General features: G+C 40.5%; 2 protein-coding genes across 3 annotated transcripts; both read right to left on the reverse strand.

The window, feature by feature from the left end:
* Positions 1 to 2,963: 2,963 nt before the first annotated feature.
* LOC108887476 (cytochrome P450 2K1) lies at positions 2,964 to 6,737 on the reverse strand. Its single transcript, XM_018682927.2, has 9 exons — positions 6,412 to 6,737; positions 6,115 to 6,277; positions 5,865 to 6,014; positions 5,609 to 5,769; positions 5,228 to 5,407; positions 4,534 to 4,675; positions 4,247 to 4,431; positions 3,649 to 3,790; positions 2,964 to 3,563 (listed from the first exon to the last, which is right to left on the reverse strand). Exons 1-9 carry the CDS (start codon positions 6,616 to 6,618, stop codon positions 3,376 to 3,378), a joined length of 1,518 nt encoding a protein of 505 aa, XP_018538443.1. The 5' UTR covers positions 6,619 to 6,737; the 3' UTR covers positions 2,964 to 3,375.
* Positions 6,738 to 7,441: 704 nt separating this feature from the next.
* LOC108887475 (cytochrome P450 2K1) lies at positions 7,442 to 12,795 on the reverse strand. Of its 2 annotated transcripts, none has more exons than XM_051071663.1 (9): positions 12,511 to 12,795; positions 10,816 to 10,978; positions 10,527 to 10,676; positions 10,282 to 10,442; positions 9,941 to 10,120; positions 9,625 to 9,766; positions 9,340 to 9,524; positions 8,786 to 8,927; positions 7,442 to 8,698 (listed from the first exon to the last, which is right to left on the reverse strand). In XM_051071663.1, exons 1-9 carry the CDS (start codon positions 12,715 to 12,717, stop codon positions 8,511 to 8,513), a joined length of 1,518 nt encoding a protein of 505 aa, XP_050927620.1. In that variant the 5' UTR covers positions 12,718 to 12,795; the 3' UTR covers positions 7,442 to 8,510. The 2 variants fall into 2 exon arrangements, with proteins under 2 accessions (XP_050927620.1, XP_018538441.1); XM_018682925.2 differs by lacking the exon at positions 12,511 to 12,795 and adding an exon at positions 11,232 to 11,607.
* Positions 12,796 to 13,507: the final 712 nt, after the last annotated feature.

A 13,507-nucleotide genomic window follows, 5' to 3' on the forward strand; every position in this document is an offset into this window, starting at 1 on the left:
GAACTTGCTTTTTAAATACTGTTCTGTTTGCTATGGTTCTGTTTGGCCTTTCCCAACACTTAGAAATAAACGTGCCAGTCACTGCCTGTTGCTTCTCACACTGTTGTTTTACAAAGATGAAGAAAGAGGCAGTTTCAGGTTCCTCCCTGCTGTGTCACACTGATTACATTATATTTCCTGTTGCACTCATCAGTGTACGCAGCTCTGAAACTTTCAGGCACATTTTATAAACTCATCATATAAACACTTCACAATAAAACCTAATAAAACTTTAGTGATATTTATTTTTTCTTTAACATATAAGCTCTGTTTTGAAGGTTAAACCCTGCAGGATTGGTTTTACAGGAAGCTGGAAAGCTCATATCAGTGTCCTTCACATGTATTCAACTGCTTATCACCTGCAGCATTACAAGAACGTCTGAGTGACCTTTAACCTGTATGTGCCCTCCTCCTCCTCCTCCTCACATTAGGGAGACAACACACAGTTGATGAGGTGAAGGGGTGAGGGTGGAGCCCACACGTGGAGTCAGATCCAGTTCATCCTCTGAAACTCCAGGTGGAGGAGAGAAACGAAAGTGCTGCAGGAGGGTGGGAACCCTGCGACCTGTGAGAGGGAAGAAAGGAAACGCTTCAGTTCATGCCTGTAAACTAAACATTAAGATGAAGTGATGCCTCTGTGTGAGGTGAATGCAGATATGTAAATTATATGGTTTAAAAGTAACAACCCTTGCCAGGTTAAACACTCTCCCCCTCCCCCCTGTGCTTTTAATTTTGTTGCCAAATAGAGTTTCCTGTTCCAGGTCACCTGTGGCAGCCAGGAACACAGGTGTGGGGGTGTGGCCAGGGGAACAAAGAGGAGACAGAATTGTTTGGGGCTGGAGAAACAGTGACAAAGAACCTCTTATAAATGTTGTCAGTCTACTACAGTGATGACATGTAGCCTTGTGTTGGTTATCCACATGAAGAGGGAGGGGTGGAGGTCCATAACACCTGAAGCTGAGGACCAGAGATCAACACTAGGCCTGAATACTAATCTCCAGTTCTGCATCTGGTGAGTTTGATTCTTTTTGTTCCTTCTCTGCAGTGCGTTGCTGTTCCTGGATTCTACTTTTTGCATTTTGAAGAGATGGTATAAATTCCATTTTGTCTCTGGATATTTCAGTCTGCTGGTTGTTTAAGTGGATTTAGTTTTGAGTTGTGTCTTGTTTTATTTAGTTTAACTTTACAAAACTAGATTAATGATACCTGTATTGTTGGGGTGCCCACAAGTTGAATTCTTTTGTTTGTTTGATCCATCATGGATGTAAACTTTGGGTCATTGTATTCAAATCTGCTGCCATAGACCATGGAGCAGATAATATTAGAGATGGCATAGTTCACTGGTTGGGCTGTATCAAAGGCTTGTCCAAAAACAAAGCAGAATTCCAGCAGATTTTTTTTTGTTTGTTTAGCACCCAAAATATAACTATTTATACATTTAATAAAAATGAACACATCAATTAGGTAGTCACATTCCTCAATGATCTTGTCCTCACAAGCCTTTTTACGCATCCCAAAGTCTCTCAGGTTTGTCAAAGCAAAATGCCTCATCTCCCTCCAGGAATCACCATTGGACCATAAAACCCCTGAGATAAATATCTGCGTCCTGGAGGTTCATTCACGTCTCTCTGAGAGCTGAAGCTGGAGGAGGAGATGAGGTAGACAAGCACCAGAACCACCAGAGCCCCCAACTGGGAGACAGAACTGGAGGATTGAAGAAAAATGTTGACTATCCCCATGACTTTAAAACTTGGGTTTTGATGTTGCTAATGCATGGGCAAAATGTGCTGCCCTATGGAGCATTTTAGTATTTATGTATGCCCTCTGTGGCTGCCAGTGGAAAATTGGCACAGTCCAAGGGGAGGGACGAAATGTGGAAAAGTTCACCCCCAGTACCAGTAAATATTTGCTTTCAGGTCTTTTCATGTCAGGGTTTTTGTAGTTTGTTGCCAGTTGACTATAAATTTGTGTGAATGTTGAGTTATTCTCTCAGCAGCATTGTGGCTTGACAACAAGCATTTTGGTGAAACACAAGTCCTCTTCCATCGAGCCCACTTTCCTCAAATTCTCCAATTTAGAAAGTGATGAGGTGTAACGGGATCCTAATATACCTTGATCTCAGATCTGTTTTGAAGTTTTCCTTTTTCCACTATTCAAACTGTCCTTGTGTTCAATCTGGGGTCAGTTCTCCTGGGGTCAGTTCTGCATTCGGGAGCCTGGCTACAGTCCCATGGACTTGCAAATTCTTTTTAGCAACTGTGGTCACAGGAACATCAAGCTGTTTGGAGAGGGTCTTGTAGCCTTTACCTTGACCAGGCCTGGCAAATGTTTTCTTTTTTATTCCCTCAGACAACTCTTTTCTTTGTCCATGTTCAGTGTGGTGCACACTATGATACCAAACAGCACAATATGGACTTTACTCTTTTTAAAAGAGGATGAATGACTGATAAGACGATTGAAGACAATAATCTACTTGAAATGTCACTGTAATCCAGTCATCACAATCTGTGAGGGTCCAAGTCATTTTGTCCAGGCCATTTTAGAAAGTCTTTGTAGAATAAGCAAGAAGCTCTTTTCAAATCTTCTTTGTTGTAATCTGTGACTAACTTTGCACTCAATGAACAGGTTTGATTAAGTTACCATTTTTAGTCTGAGTTGGTCCTGGAGATGGTGCTGCCTGGTGGACTTAAGTGCTCATATGGGCAAGAATGGAGGCATGTATGACCCACCATAAGGAAATTTAAGAGTGTATCTTGCACTAAAGAGATCGAAGAGATGAAGCCCTGTTTTGGAAGTCAAATTCCTGTGCTTTGTATGCCCACCATCTATTCTGACCTTACCCGTAATGGCCTCTGTATGGTACATTTTTGTTTCCTAAAGACTCTCTGCACCATGGACTGGATAAAACATTACCATTGGACAGATTAATGCAGCATTATTTATTGTGGACAATTGCATCAAAATATGACATTTTCATTTTGCATCACAAGTTATAAGAGAGATTTGTTACAGATGCTATTGCTCTGCAGGCATAGTACGTAGCCATTGATGCTAACCCATTGCTAGGACAGGAGTCCCTCTGAATATGTAGCTTAAAGGATCAGTGTGCAGGATTTAGTGGCATCTAGTGGTGAAGTTGCAGATTGCAGATTTGTCCACTCTGGGCTACTGTAGAAAAAATGGCGATGCAAGATGGCGTGCTTCGTGGAAGACGACTGGCACCATATGTACACATATAGGCCTCATTTTAAGCTAATGAAAACACAACCATCTTTACTTTCAGGAGATTTTACACCAACGAAAACATTACTAGTTATTACTGTTACTACCTCCTCCTCACATTAGGGAAACAGCACAAAGTTTATGAGGCGCAGGGTTGAGTGAGAGGCCCATACGTGGAGTCAGATCCAGTTCATCCTCTGAAACTCCAGGTGGAGGAGAGAAACGAAAGTGCTGCAGGAGGGTGGTGAAGAAGATGAAGAGCTCCATCCTGGCCAGACTCTCTCCGAGACAAACCCTGCGACCTGTGAGAGAGAACAAAGGGAATGCTTCTTTTCATCTGCCAGTAGAAGTGAATACTGACATGAAGTGATGTTTGAGCTCACAAACCTGCAGAAAAAGGCATGAAGGCGTCTCGCTTGACAAACTTTCCATCTTTGTCCAGGAAGTGAGCAGGATAAAAGGAGTGAGGTCTCTCCCACTCACTCTCATCGTACAGGACAGAGGTCAGGAGAGGATACACTGTGGTCCCCTGTAGACAACATGAAATTGAAAACCTTTTCTGTACACATTATTCTTTTCTATTTAAAAAAAACAACTTTTTATACACATTAGCTGCATGGCTCTACAGATGGCCGTCTGTACACCACTTTAGTCCATTAACATTATCACTTTTCCTCTTGTGCTACGATCAGGTTGGCATTTTTGTTCTGAATAAATGGTCTCACTGGATAAACTATATGGATTGTACAGTACTTTGGCTTTTGATCAAATAACTGCAAAATTAATGACTTTCCTGTCAGCATTAGCTGTACATGCTTAGCCAGCCTCACAGAGTTGTCAACTGTAGTCCAGTTAGTAGTCTTGTAAATTTATTATACATTCTGTCATTTGATTAAATTTTTCTGCATTTTTATTTAATTTTGTATTTTCTTTCTTATGTTGGTTGGATTCTGTCCTCCATTTTACTTGTTTTGTTCAGTCTGACCTTCTTAATGAAGTGACCCTGGAAGGTGACGTCTTGGGTTGTTTTATGAGGCAGGGCCATGGGGAGGATGTTGGCCAGTCTCTGTGTCTCATGGATGACAGCATCAGTGAAAGGCAGGTTCTTCCTGTCTTCAACCTGCACCTGACGACTTCCTATCACCCTGCTCAGCTCCTCTTGGACCTGGTCTGGGAGAGATGAGGAAAACTTTTTCTATTTAGATTAATCTTTTGATTAGGCTTTGAATGTGTGTTGATGTATGAAAGCTGTGCATATTTACAGCTCCTTACCTTGTATTGTTGGATATTTAGTCATAAACAGGAGTGCCCATCTGAGTGTAGTGGCAGTTGTATCAGTGCCAGCACCAAACAAATGAATAACTGTCATTAGAAGGTTCTCACTATGGAAGTGACTGTTGGTAATCTCAGACTTCTGCAAATACAGAGCAAATCATGAAAACCTTGATGTAAAATGTTGGTGGTAGTATGTGTAGGTTTTGTTGAAACCCCAAATGTCCAATCTGCATATGCCTTTTGTTACTGTTTGATTCTAGCAAGTGTGTGTGTTCATTGGGTCCAAAAGACTAAGTACAGACTAGACAAATTGAGTGTAACACAATGTTGTCATGGCTGACAGATTTCGAATGGGCCTTGTGATATAGTGGAAGTCTGAAGTCTCCTATGACATGTTCTTTCACTTTGACCAAAGAATGACAGAGCACTCTCTGGTGTAAACATTGCATTAAACTTAAATCACTGCTTGTTGTTTTGACATGCTCTCGACAGCATGTTTACAGTTTCTTGACCATTCTCTAATATGACATGCAAGGATGTGAATGACGATTGGTTGGTCAGATGATTACTCAGCTATGTTGAAGTCTCAAACATCGACATGTTAAATTAGATATTCTATTTAAATATTAATTGGAAATGTCTGAGTAGCAATGACAACTTTTGCAGTTATGATAGGTAAATGCTTTCCAACCTCCAGTTGTTCCTTTCGGACCAGAAAGGCGTCCACAAATCCTCTGCACATGTGTGGATTGAGGGTCTCTTTCAGACGTCTGAACAGCTCTAAGTTCTGTTTCTTATTGGCGTCAGCCACTTTGTGGAATGTCTCCCAGTTAGCGATCCATCTACCGATCCACGGGAACAGGTTGTATATCTGTAAAAAATTTGTTAAAGATATATAGTTCAATAAATGTTAGTTATATATTATAGCATTGTATGTCAGAATTTGAATATATAAATAATGTTACGATTTGACCAGTTAATTTAGGTTCAGTTCTGTTCAGCTGCGAGAGTTTATCATGTGTTTAAATCACAGTGCTGAATATGTTCGATTCACAAACATATGAAATGATACCTGTATTGATGGAGAGCCCACAATTTGAGCGTTCCTGTTTGTTCGATCTACCAGAGATGTAAACTCTGGATCATCATATTCAAATCTGCTGCCATAGACCATAGAGCAGATAATATTAGAGACTGCATAGTTCACTGGTTGGGTTGTATCAAAGGCTTCTCCTGCAACCAGAACAGAACAGACAAAAAAAAAAAGTTGATTTTTTAAACCTTGAAAAGATGCTTATTATGCAGGTGGTTAAAATGAAAACACTCACCTTTGAATTTCTTAAACACATCAGTGAGGTAGTGACTCTCCTCAATGATTTTGTCCTCACATGCCTTTTTACCCATCCCATAATCCCTCAGGTTTGTTAAAGCAAAGCGCCTCATTTCTTTCCAAGAATCCCCATTGGACCATAAAACACCTGAGATTAAGTATTAAACACAACGTTTAGTAAGTGACTTATTATAGGTAAAGCCTCTCAATATTTGATAAAGGTTAAGTGATTCACTGTCTTGTCTTACCGTGTCCTTGACTAACTTCTACCATAATTAGCATCGGGTCTCTGTCTCCAAACTCTTCACCATAGTTGACAAGTGCCTCCTTCACTGTCTTGTATCCTGCCAAGACCACCACTTTCTTGGGTCCCAAGTAGACGGTGAACACTGGTCCATATTTCTTGGAAAACTAAAACCAGCCGCATACAGTGATATTTTATTGCTAAAAACACACATACACAAAACATCCTCACCCTGTAGGGTCACTATCTGGAGCCAAACAATACACTATGCTGAAACAAAACTACCCAGTCACTTCTTTACCTTCAGTAATGTGTTGTAGGGTTTCTTGAGGTCCAGCTGCAGCAGGTTACCAAGCAGAGGAAGCGGTCTGGGTCCTGGAGGTTCATTCTTGTCTTCCTGAGAGCTGAAGCTGAAGGAGGAGATGAGATAGACGAGCAGCAGAACCACCAGAGCCCCCAACACGGAGACAGAGCTGGAGGTCTGAGGTAAAATGTCAAGTATTCCCATGACTTTAAAACAAATTGTATTTTGCTGTTGCTAGTACACCGGCAAAATACATGGAGCATGTATCTCTCTGTGAGTTTTTTTTAGAGTTGATATATGCCTTTTTTGGCTGCTAGTAGAGAAAAGGCACAGTCCAATGGGAGGGACAATATTTGTTAAAGTTCATCTACAGGCCAGGCCTTTTTAGGTCAGTGCTGTTTATACTTTGAATGTTCATGTCAGACTGTGAATGTTTTATCTCAACGGTCCTCTTGATGTTGATCTAAAATGTGTTGACTTTTGCCTGCTTTGGTGGCATCTAGTGGTGAGGTTGCAGATGGCAACCAACTGAAAACCCTTTTCTCTCTTCCCTTCCTCTCCAAGCATGGCGGAGACACTTCAAAAGGGTGGCCTCCAGGAAGTGTAAAAACATGAAAGGCCATCTCTAGAGCCAGTGTTTGTTTTGTTTGTTCTGGGACACTATAGGTACATGGAGGGCTCATTTTAAGCCAACAAAAACACAGTGATTTTTAGTTTCAGGTGATTATACATTAATGAAAACTTAATTATGGTGCTGTGCATATTCAGTTCTGTTAAACTGCAAGTGGGTTTTCATTGCTAAGCTCTCCTCCTCCCAATAACTTTCTTCAGTAATGTGTTGTAGGGTCTCTTGAATATGAATATTAACAAAAACCTGATCAGCAGTTTGATGATAATGAAAATTTGTCAGTTTGCACAGTTTATCCAGATTTAGAAACTGTATTAGTCTGAATATGTCATCTTTATTAAACCCTGTTAGTGTGTAGAGTAATACTGTATGTGACTGAATTATTAACAAGAAAATCTATTCATATAAAAATAGAATTTATTAAACAAAGTAACAGAGTTTAAGACCATAGAACTGTTTTTAACCACCACCCCAGATCTTGTTGTGGAGTCACAGTGTTCAGTCACAGTGTGTAAATGGAGGCTCCAGCTCATTGTCGGATCTCATATTCAGGAACAGAAATGCAGATTACTTTACTGATGGGCCAGCTTTGAGGGCTCATGGGAATTTCTGTGCAATGTGCTAGTCTGATTTCAAGATTACCTCTTTTATTTGTGAATGATGCATTTCTGCAGGCCTCATCAAATCATGACCTCTAACATGCAGTTGATTTGCAGCTGAAGGTGGAAGGGTTGGGTTGTTCACAAGTTAAGGTTAGACTGTAAGATTATTAGGAAGTACACAGCTGTAATTATGAACATATACCGTAATTTCTGGACTATAAGCCGCTACTTTTTTCACACGCTTTGAACCTTGCGGCTTAAACAATGATACGGCTAATTTATAGATTTTTACAGGCTGACGAACTTCATGCTGGCAAAACATTTAGCCTCGTCACATCAGACCAATGAAATTACCGAACAGGTCACAGTGGACCAATGAAACTGTTCGAATTAGATCAAATGCACTCACACTAAATTCTTCAGATCAGTCATTTTGCGCTTAATGCACACACCCTCATGGAAAACACACTAAGAAATGCATATGATGCAGCTTTTAAGTTAAAGACAATCGATCTGGCTGTCGAAGAAGGAAATAGAGCTGCTGCATGTAAGCTTGGATCAATGAATCGATGGTGAGACGTTGGAGACGGCAGCGTGAATGTGTAAATATCTCATGTTACAACGTAGACACCTGCGGCTTATAGACAAGTGCGGCCTGTATATGTACTTTTTTTTTCTTTTTAAATTTAGTGGGTGCAGCTTATATTCAGGTGTGCTCAATAGTCCGGAAATTACAGTACATCAAATCATCACATTTTCATGATGTAACAGTTACATTTAATTTTCTGATAACTTCTACAAAGTAGCTGATTAAGAAATGAACGTCTCCTGTCTTGAATATAAGCAGTATTTTCAGACCCTGCCGCTCACATATGAGAGACAGCACACAGTTTATGAGGTGAAGGGTTGAGGGTGAAGCCCACACGTGGAGTCGGATCCAGTTCATCCTCTGAAACTCCAGGTGGAGGAGAGAAACGAAAGTGCTGCAGGAGGGTGGTGAAGAAGATGAAGAGCTCCATCCTGGCCAGACTCTCTCCGAGACAAACCCTGCGACCTGTGGAGGGCCAGCAAAGGAAAAGGTTTGTGTCCTCTGCAGGTAAGTGAACGTCAAGAAGAAGAAGTGATGCCTGATCTGACTAACCTGCAGAGAAAGGCATGAAGGCGTCTCGCTTGACAAACTTTCCATCTTTGTCCAGGAAGTGAGCAGGATAAAAGGAGTGAGGTCTCTCCCACTCACTCTCATCGTACAGGACAGAGGTCAGGAGAGGATACACTGTGGTCCCCTGTAGACAATACACACATTTAAAAGCTTTTATTGTCACATCTCTTACATGAAAAGATGAAGTAGAATTAGATAAAGTAGTAATTAGAAAGAAAGTGAATCAATAAATAAAACTGCTTTAATAAATAAAAATGCATATTAAAGTTACAGCAGTGGGCAACAGAACTGACACATAAAACTGAAAATATAAAGTTGATTGATGTTAACCCAGAATGAAAGTTAACCAGTTTAAGACATTATTATATTTTAATGAAGAACTGAAGTTCACTCCCTGTAACTCATTAGAAAATAAATATTGCAGAAGATGCACAAAAAGATTTAAATAGAAAACTATACATTTCAGAAAAAAAAACATTTCCAAAAAGTCCAAGTCATGTTTGAGCTTTCACATTAGTTGTTTTATTCAGTCTGACCTTCTTAATGAAGTGACCCTGGAAGGTGACGTCTTTGCTCGTTTTATGAGGCAGGGCCATGGGGAGGATGTTGGCCAGTCTCTGTGTCTCATGGATGACAGCATCAGTGAAGGGCAGGTTCTTCCTGTCTTCAACCTGCACCTGACGACTTCCTATCACCCTGCTCAGCTCCTCCTGGACCTGGTCTGAGAGAGAGGGAGAACTTATTCTTTGTAGGTTTGTGTTTTGATAAAGTTTGGGATGTGTGTTTATATATGAAAGCTGTGCATATTTACAGCTCCTTACCTTGTATTGTTGGATATTTAGTCATAAACAGGAGTGCCCATCTGAGTGTAGTGGCAGTTGTATCAGTGCCAGCACCAAACAAATGAATAACTGTCATCAGAAGGTTCTCACTATGGAAGTGACTGTTGGTAATCTCAGATTTCTGCAAATACAAAAGGATGAGGCCTTAGTGGTGGGTAGTTCCCCTGGATGTAACGTTTACCATCATTACCTGTTCCATTTGGATCAAGTGGAATTAATCCACACAGATCATAATGGAGAATTATTTACTAGAAATGAGCACAATAGCACTTATTATAGGTAAGTACTTTCCAACCTCCGCATGTTGCTTTCGGACCAGAAAGGCGTCCACAAATCCTCTGCACATGTGTGGATTGAGGGTCTCTTTCAGACGTCTGAACAGCTCTAAGTTCTGTTTCTTATTGGCATCAGCCAGTTTGTGGAATTCCTTCCTGTTAGCGACCCATCTACCGATCCACGGGAACAGGTTGTATATCTTTAAAAATATATACAATTTCATCAGAATTTAAAATAACTTAAATAACTTAAACTTAAAGTTTTGGCCAGATTCAGTTCTATTCCGCTGTAAGAGTTTACTCATGTGTATGTAAATCACAGTGCTGAATGTATTAGATTTACAAACATATGAAATGATACCTGTATTGATGGAGAGCCCACAATTTGGATGTTTTTGTTTGTTCGATCTACCAGAGATGTAAACTTTGGATCATCATATTCAAATCTACTGCCATAGACCATGGAGCAGATAATATTAGAGACTGCATAGTTCACTGGTTGGGTTGTATCAAAGGCTTCTCCTGCAACCAGAAATAAAGACATGGCTGAATTTGAAGGCGAAATTGATGCTTATCATTGCTGATGGTTAAAATGAAAACACTCACCTTTGAATTTCTTAAACACATCAGTGAGGTAGTGACTCTCCTCAATGATTTTGTCCTCACACGCTTTTTTACCCATCCCATAATCCCTCAGGTTGGTCAAAGCAAAGCGCCTCATTTCTTTCCAAGAATCCCCATTGGACCATAAAACACCTGAGATGAAGCATTTCATCAAAATATTTTTAATAAGTAACTGATTATAGTTAAAGCCTGTAAACCTTTGTTAAAACTTAACTGGTACATGTTAAAGGTTTAAAAAAGAAAGTTATGTTTCTTTTTTTTCTTGTCTTACCGTGTCCTTGACTAACTTCTGCCATAATAAACATCGGGTCTCTGTCTCCAAACTCTTCACCATAGTTGACAAGTGCCTCCTTCACTGTCTTGTATCCTGCCAGGACCACCACTTTCTTTGGTCCCAAATAGATGGTGAACACTGATCCATACTTCTTTGATAACTAAGAACAGAAGCATACACCAGTTAGCCACATTAAAACCAGTTACCTGAGTGATTATGAAGAGGGGTTGAGGTTAAAAATGTTTGTGGTTTTTCAGTTTCAGGTGATTAAAAATTGCAAGTCAACTCCATTTTGACAGTGATGGTGATGTCATTACAAACAAGAAAGAAAAGATAACAATTTCACTGTCTAAAGCCAAACGCAATACTACAACAACACTACTGAAAGAAAAACTACCCAGTCACTTCTTTACCTTCAGTAATGTGCTGTAGGGTCTCTTGAGGTCCAGCTGCAACAGGTTACCAAGCACAGGAAGTGGTCTAGGTCCTGGAGGTTCATTCCCATCATTCTGGAAGCTGAGGCTGGAGGAGAAGACAAGGTAGATGAGCAGCAGGACCACCAGAGCCCCCAACATGGAGAGAGAACTGGAGGTCTCGAGAAATACATCGAATATCCCCATGACTTAGACCAAAAGTCTTCTGATGCTGTTAGTGCCCTGACAAAATATTCTCTGACAAAAACACGCTACTCTCTTGTAAAAAGGATGTCTTCTGTGGTTTCAAATGAGGAATAGTCACAGCACAAGCAGAGAGCCAAACAGTGGAAAACTGCCCCAACCAAAATGAGTGAGATTCTGTTAAATCCCTTTAAGGTCAATGTACTTTGAAATATGAGTTACAGATTCACAGACTACCCCTCTTGAACTGGTGTTGCCTAACACTTATCTAGCATGTGGTGTGCATAATGTGTGTGTGTGTGTGTGTGTGTATGTTTGTGTGTGTGGTCCCATTGTTTAACCACTGATAAGGATTCAGTGTTTTGCCTATTGTTGTTGTTTCAGTTGACTGCAGCATGTATTGTGTTTAACGATCTCCAAAATAGCTCAGATTCTGAGCAGGGCATCGATGACTTGAGAGGTTCTCACACTGAAAAAGGCCTTTTGGAGTCTGTTGGGTTTTATTTCAGAAACTAAGAATACTATGACAGAGCTAAAGAATGCACTGAAAACTAATTCTAAATATTCACACAGTCCAAAGGTTGACACTGACAAATGCTCTTGCCTTCTCAGCTTTTGTAAGTTACGAAACTAATTGTCATCCATATAAATGGAAGCCCTACATCCTTACGTAATGTCAATATCCAGTCATTGCACCTAAAGCATGATAACCTTATTTTTATTATTATGAAGCAACTCCGGTCTACTCTGGTCAACCATTTGTCTGAAATGGGGTCAGTTTGATACAATGATTGAAAGACATGAGATAGGACAACCGGTATGATATGGACATCTTGGGCAAAACACCATCTTAATTTGAATCCTGTCTCACTGTATTTAACAAGTGCCTCCTTCACTGTCTTGTATCCTGCCAAGACCACCACTTTCTTTGGTCCCAAATAGACGGTGAACACTGGTCCATATTTCTTGGAAAACTAAGGGCAGGGCACAGTAATATCATAACACACACTCTTAGAAAAGCAAGCAGATAAGATAAGCTGCCTCTACAAGAAAGCTACTTCAGCCCCTTCCTCACCTCAAGTAACGTGCTGTAGGGTCTCCCGAGGTCCAGCTGCAGCAGGTTACCAAGCAGGGGAAGTGGTTTTGGTCCTGGAGGATCCTTCCTGTTCTCCTGGGAGTTGAAGCTGAAGGTGGAAACAAGGTAGATGAGCAGCAGGACCACCAGAGCCCCCGACAGGGAGACAGAACTGGAGGTCTGCAGAAACAGATCTAATATCCCCATGACTTTAAGACAAGCTGTGTTCTTTCCAGTGCAGTATCACAGTAAGTTTCCTGCCCTGCTGTGTTTGGATGTGTGAGTGTGTTGACAAGGAGAGATGCCTTTTGTAGCTGGCCTTGAGGGAAACAGCCCAGCCCATGGGTAGGCTTTCAGAACAGGTTTGACAAATGTATTGTCTTCAAGGTCATACTATAATCTTGGCATTTCATCAGGAAATGAGAGTAATCAAGTCTGTATAGAGGTTGCAAAGAGAAGTGGAATAAAGTTTAAGCTAGACTGTTAACTCTATGACTCAGTTCTTTTAGCTGATGCTTCTGTAATTTTTTTTCACTTTAACAATTTCTGACAACTGTGGATTGATTTTGCTCTGTGTTTCATCAATCATCATAAGATATGATATCTCCATGTCTTGAAAACAAAACAGGTTTTTCTTTGACAGCTCAGGCTGTCAAAGAAAACTAAAGCAGTTGAGGGAATCCTTGTTGATTTGATTTACTACAGTCTCCAGAATTCAGGAGGCAGCCAACACTCACTGAGCTGCTACTGTTTATACAACAGAAGAGCAACTGGTGTATCACTTTACAGCATAGCCAAAAATACTGCTGATATCCTGGTAGTTTCAGGAGGAGAAAGTAGTCTCTCAGTAATCAGCTCAATACTCCTGCAATATTTAAAACTTGTCCACTGTGAAAAATGCAGAAAATGACCAGGTCATTCCTCTCTCCAAACTGATGAAGGTGAATTTTCTTCAGATTCCTCCTCAGTCTGATCTTTCTCTCTCTGCTTCTTTGTT

This window comes from Lates calcarifer, linkage group LG7_1, assembly GCF_001640805.2.
Source record: "Lates calcarifer isolate ASB-BC8 linkage group LG7_1, TLL_Latcal_v3, whole genome shotgun sequence".
In the NCBI taxonomy this organism is placed as follows: Eukaryota; Metazoa; Chordata; class Actinopteri; family Centropomidae; genus Lates; species Lates calcarifer.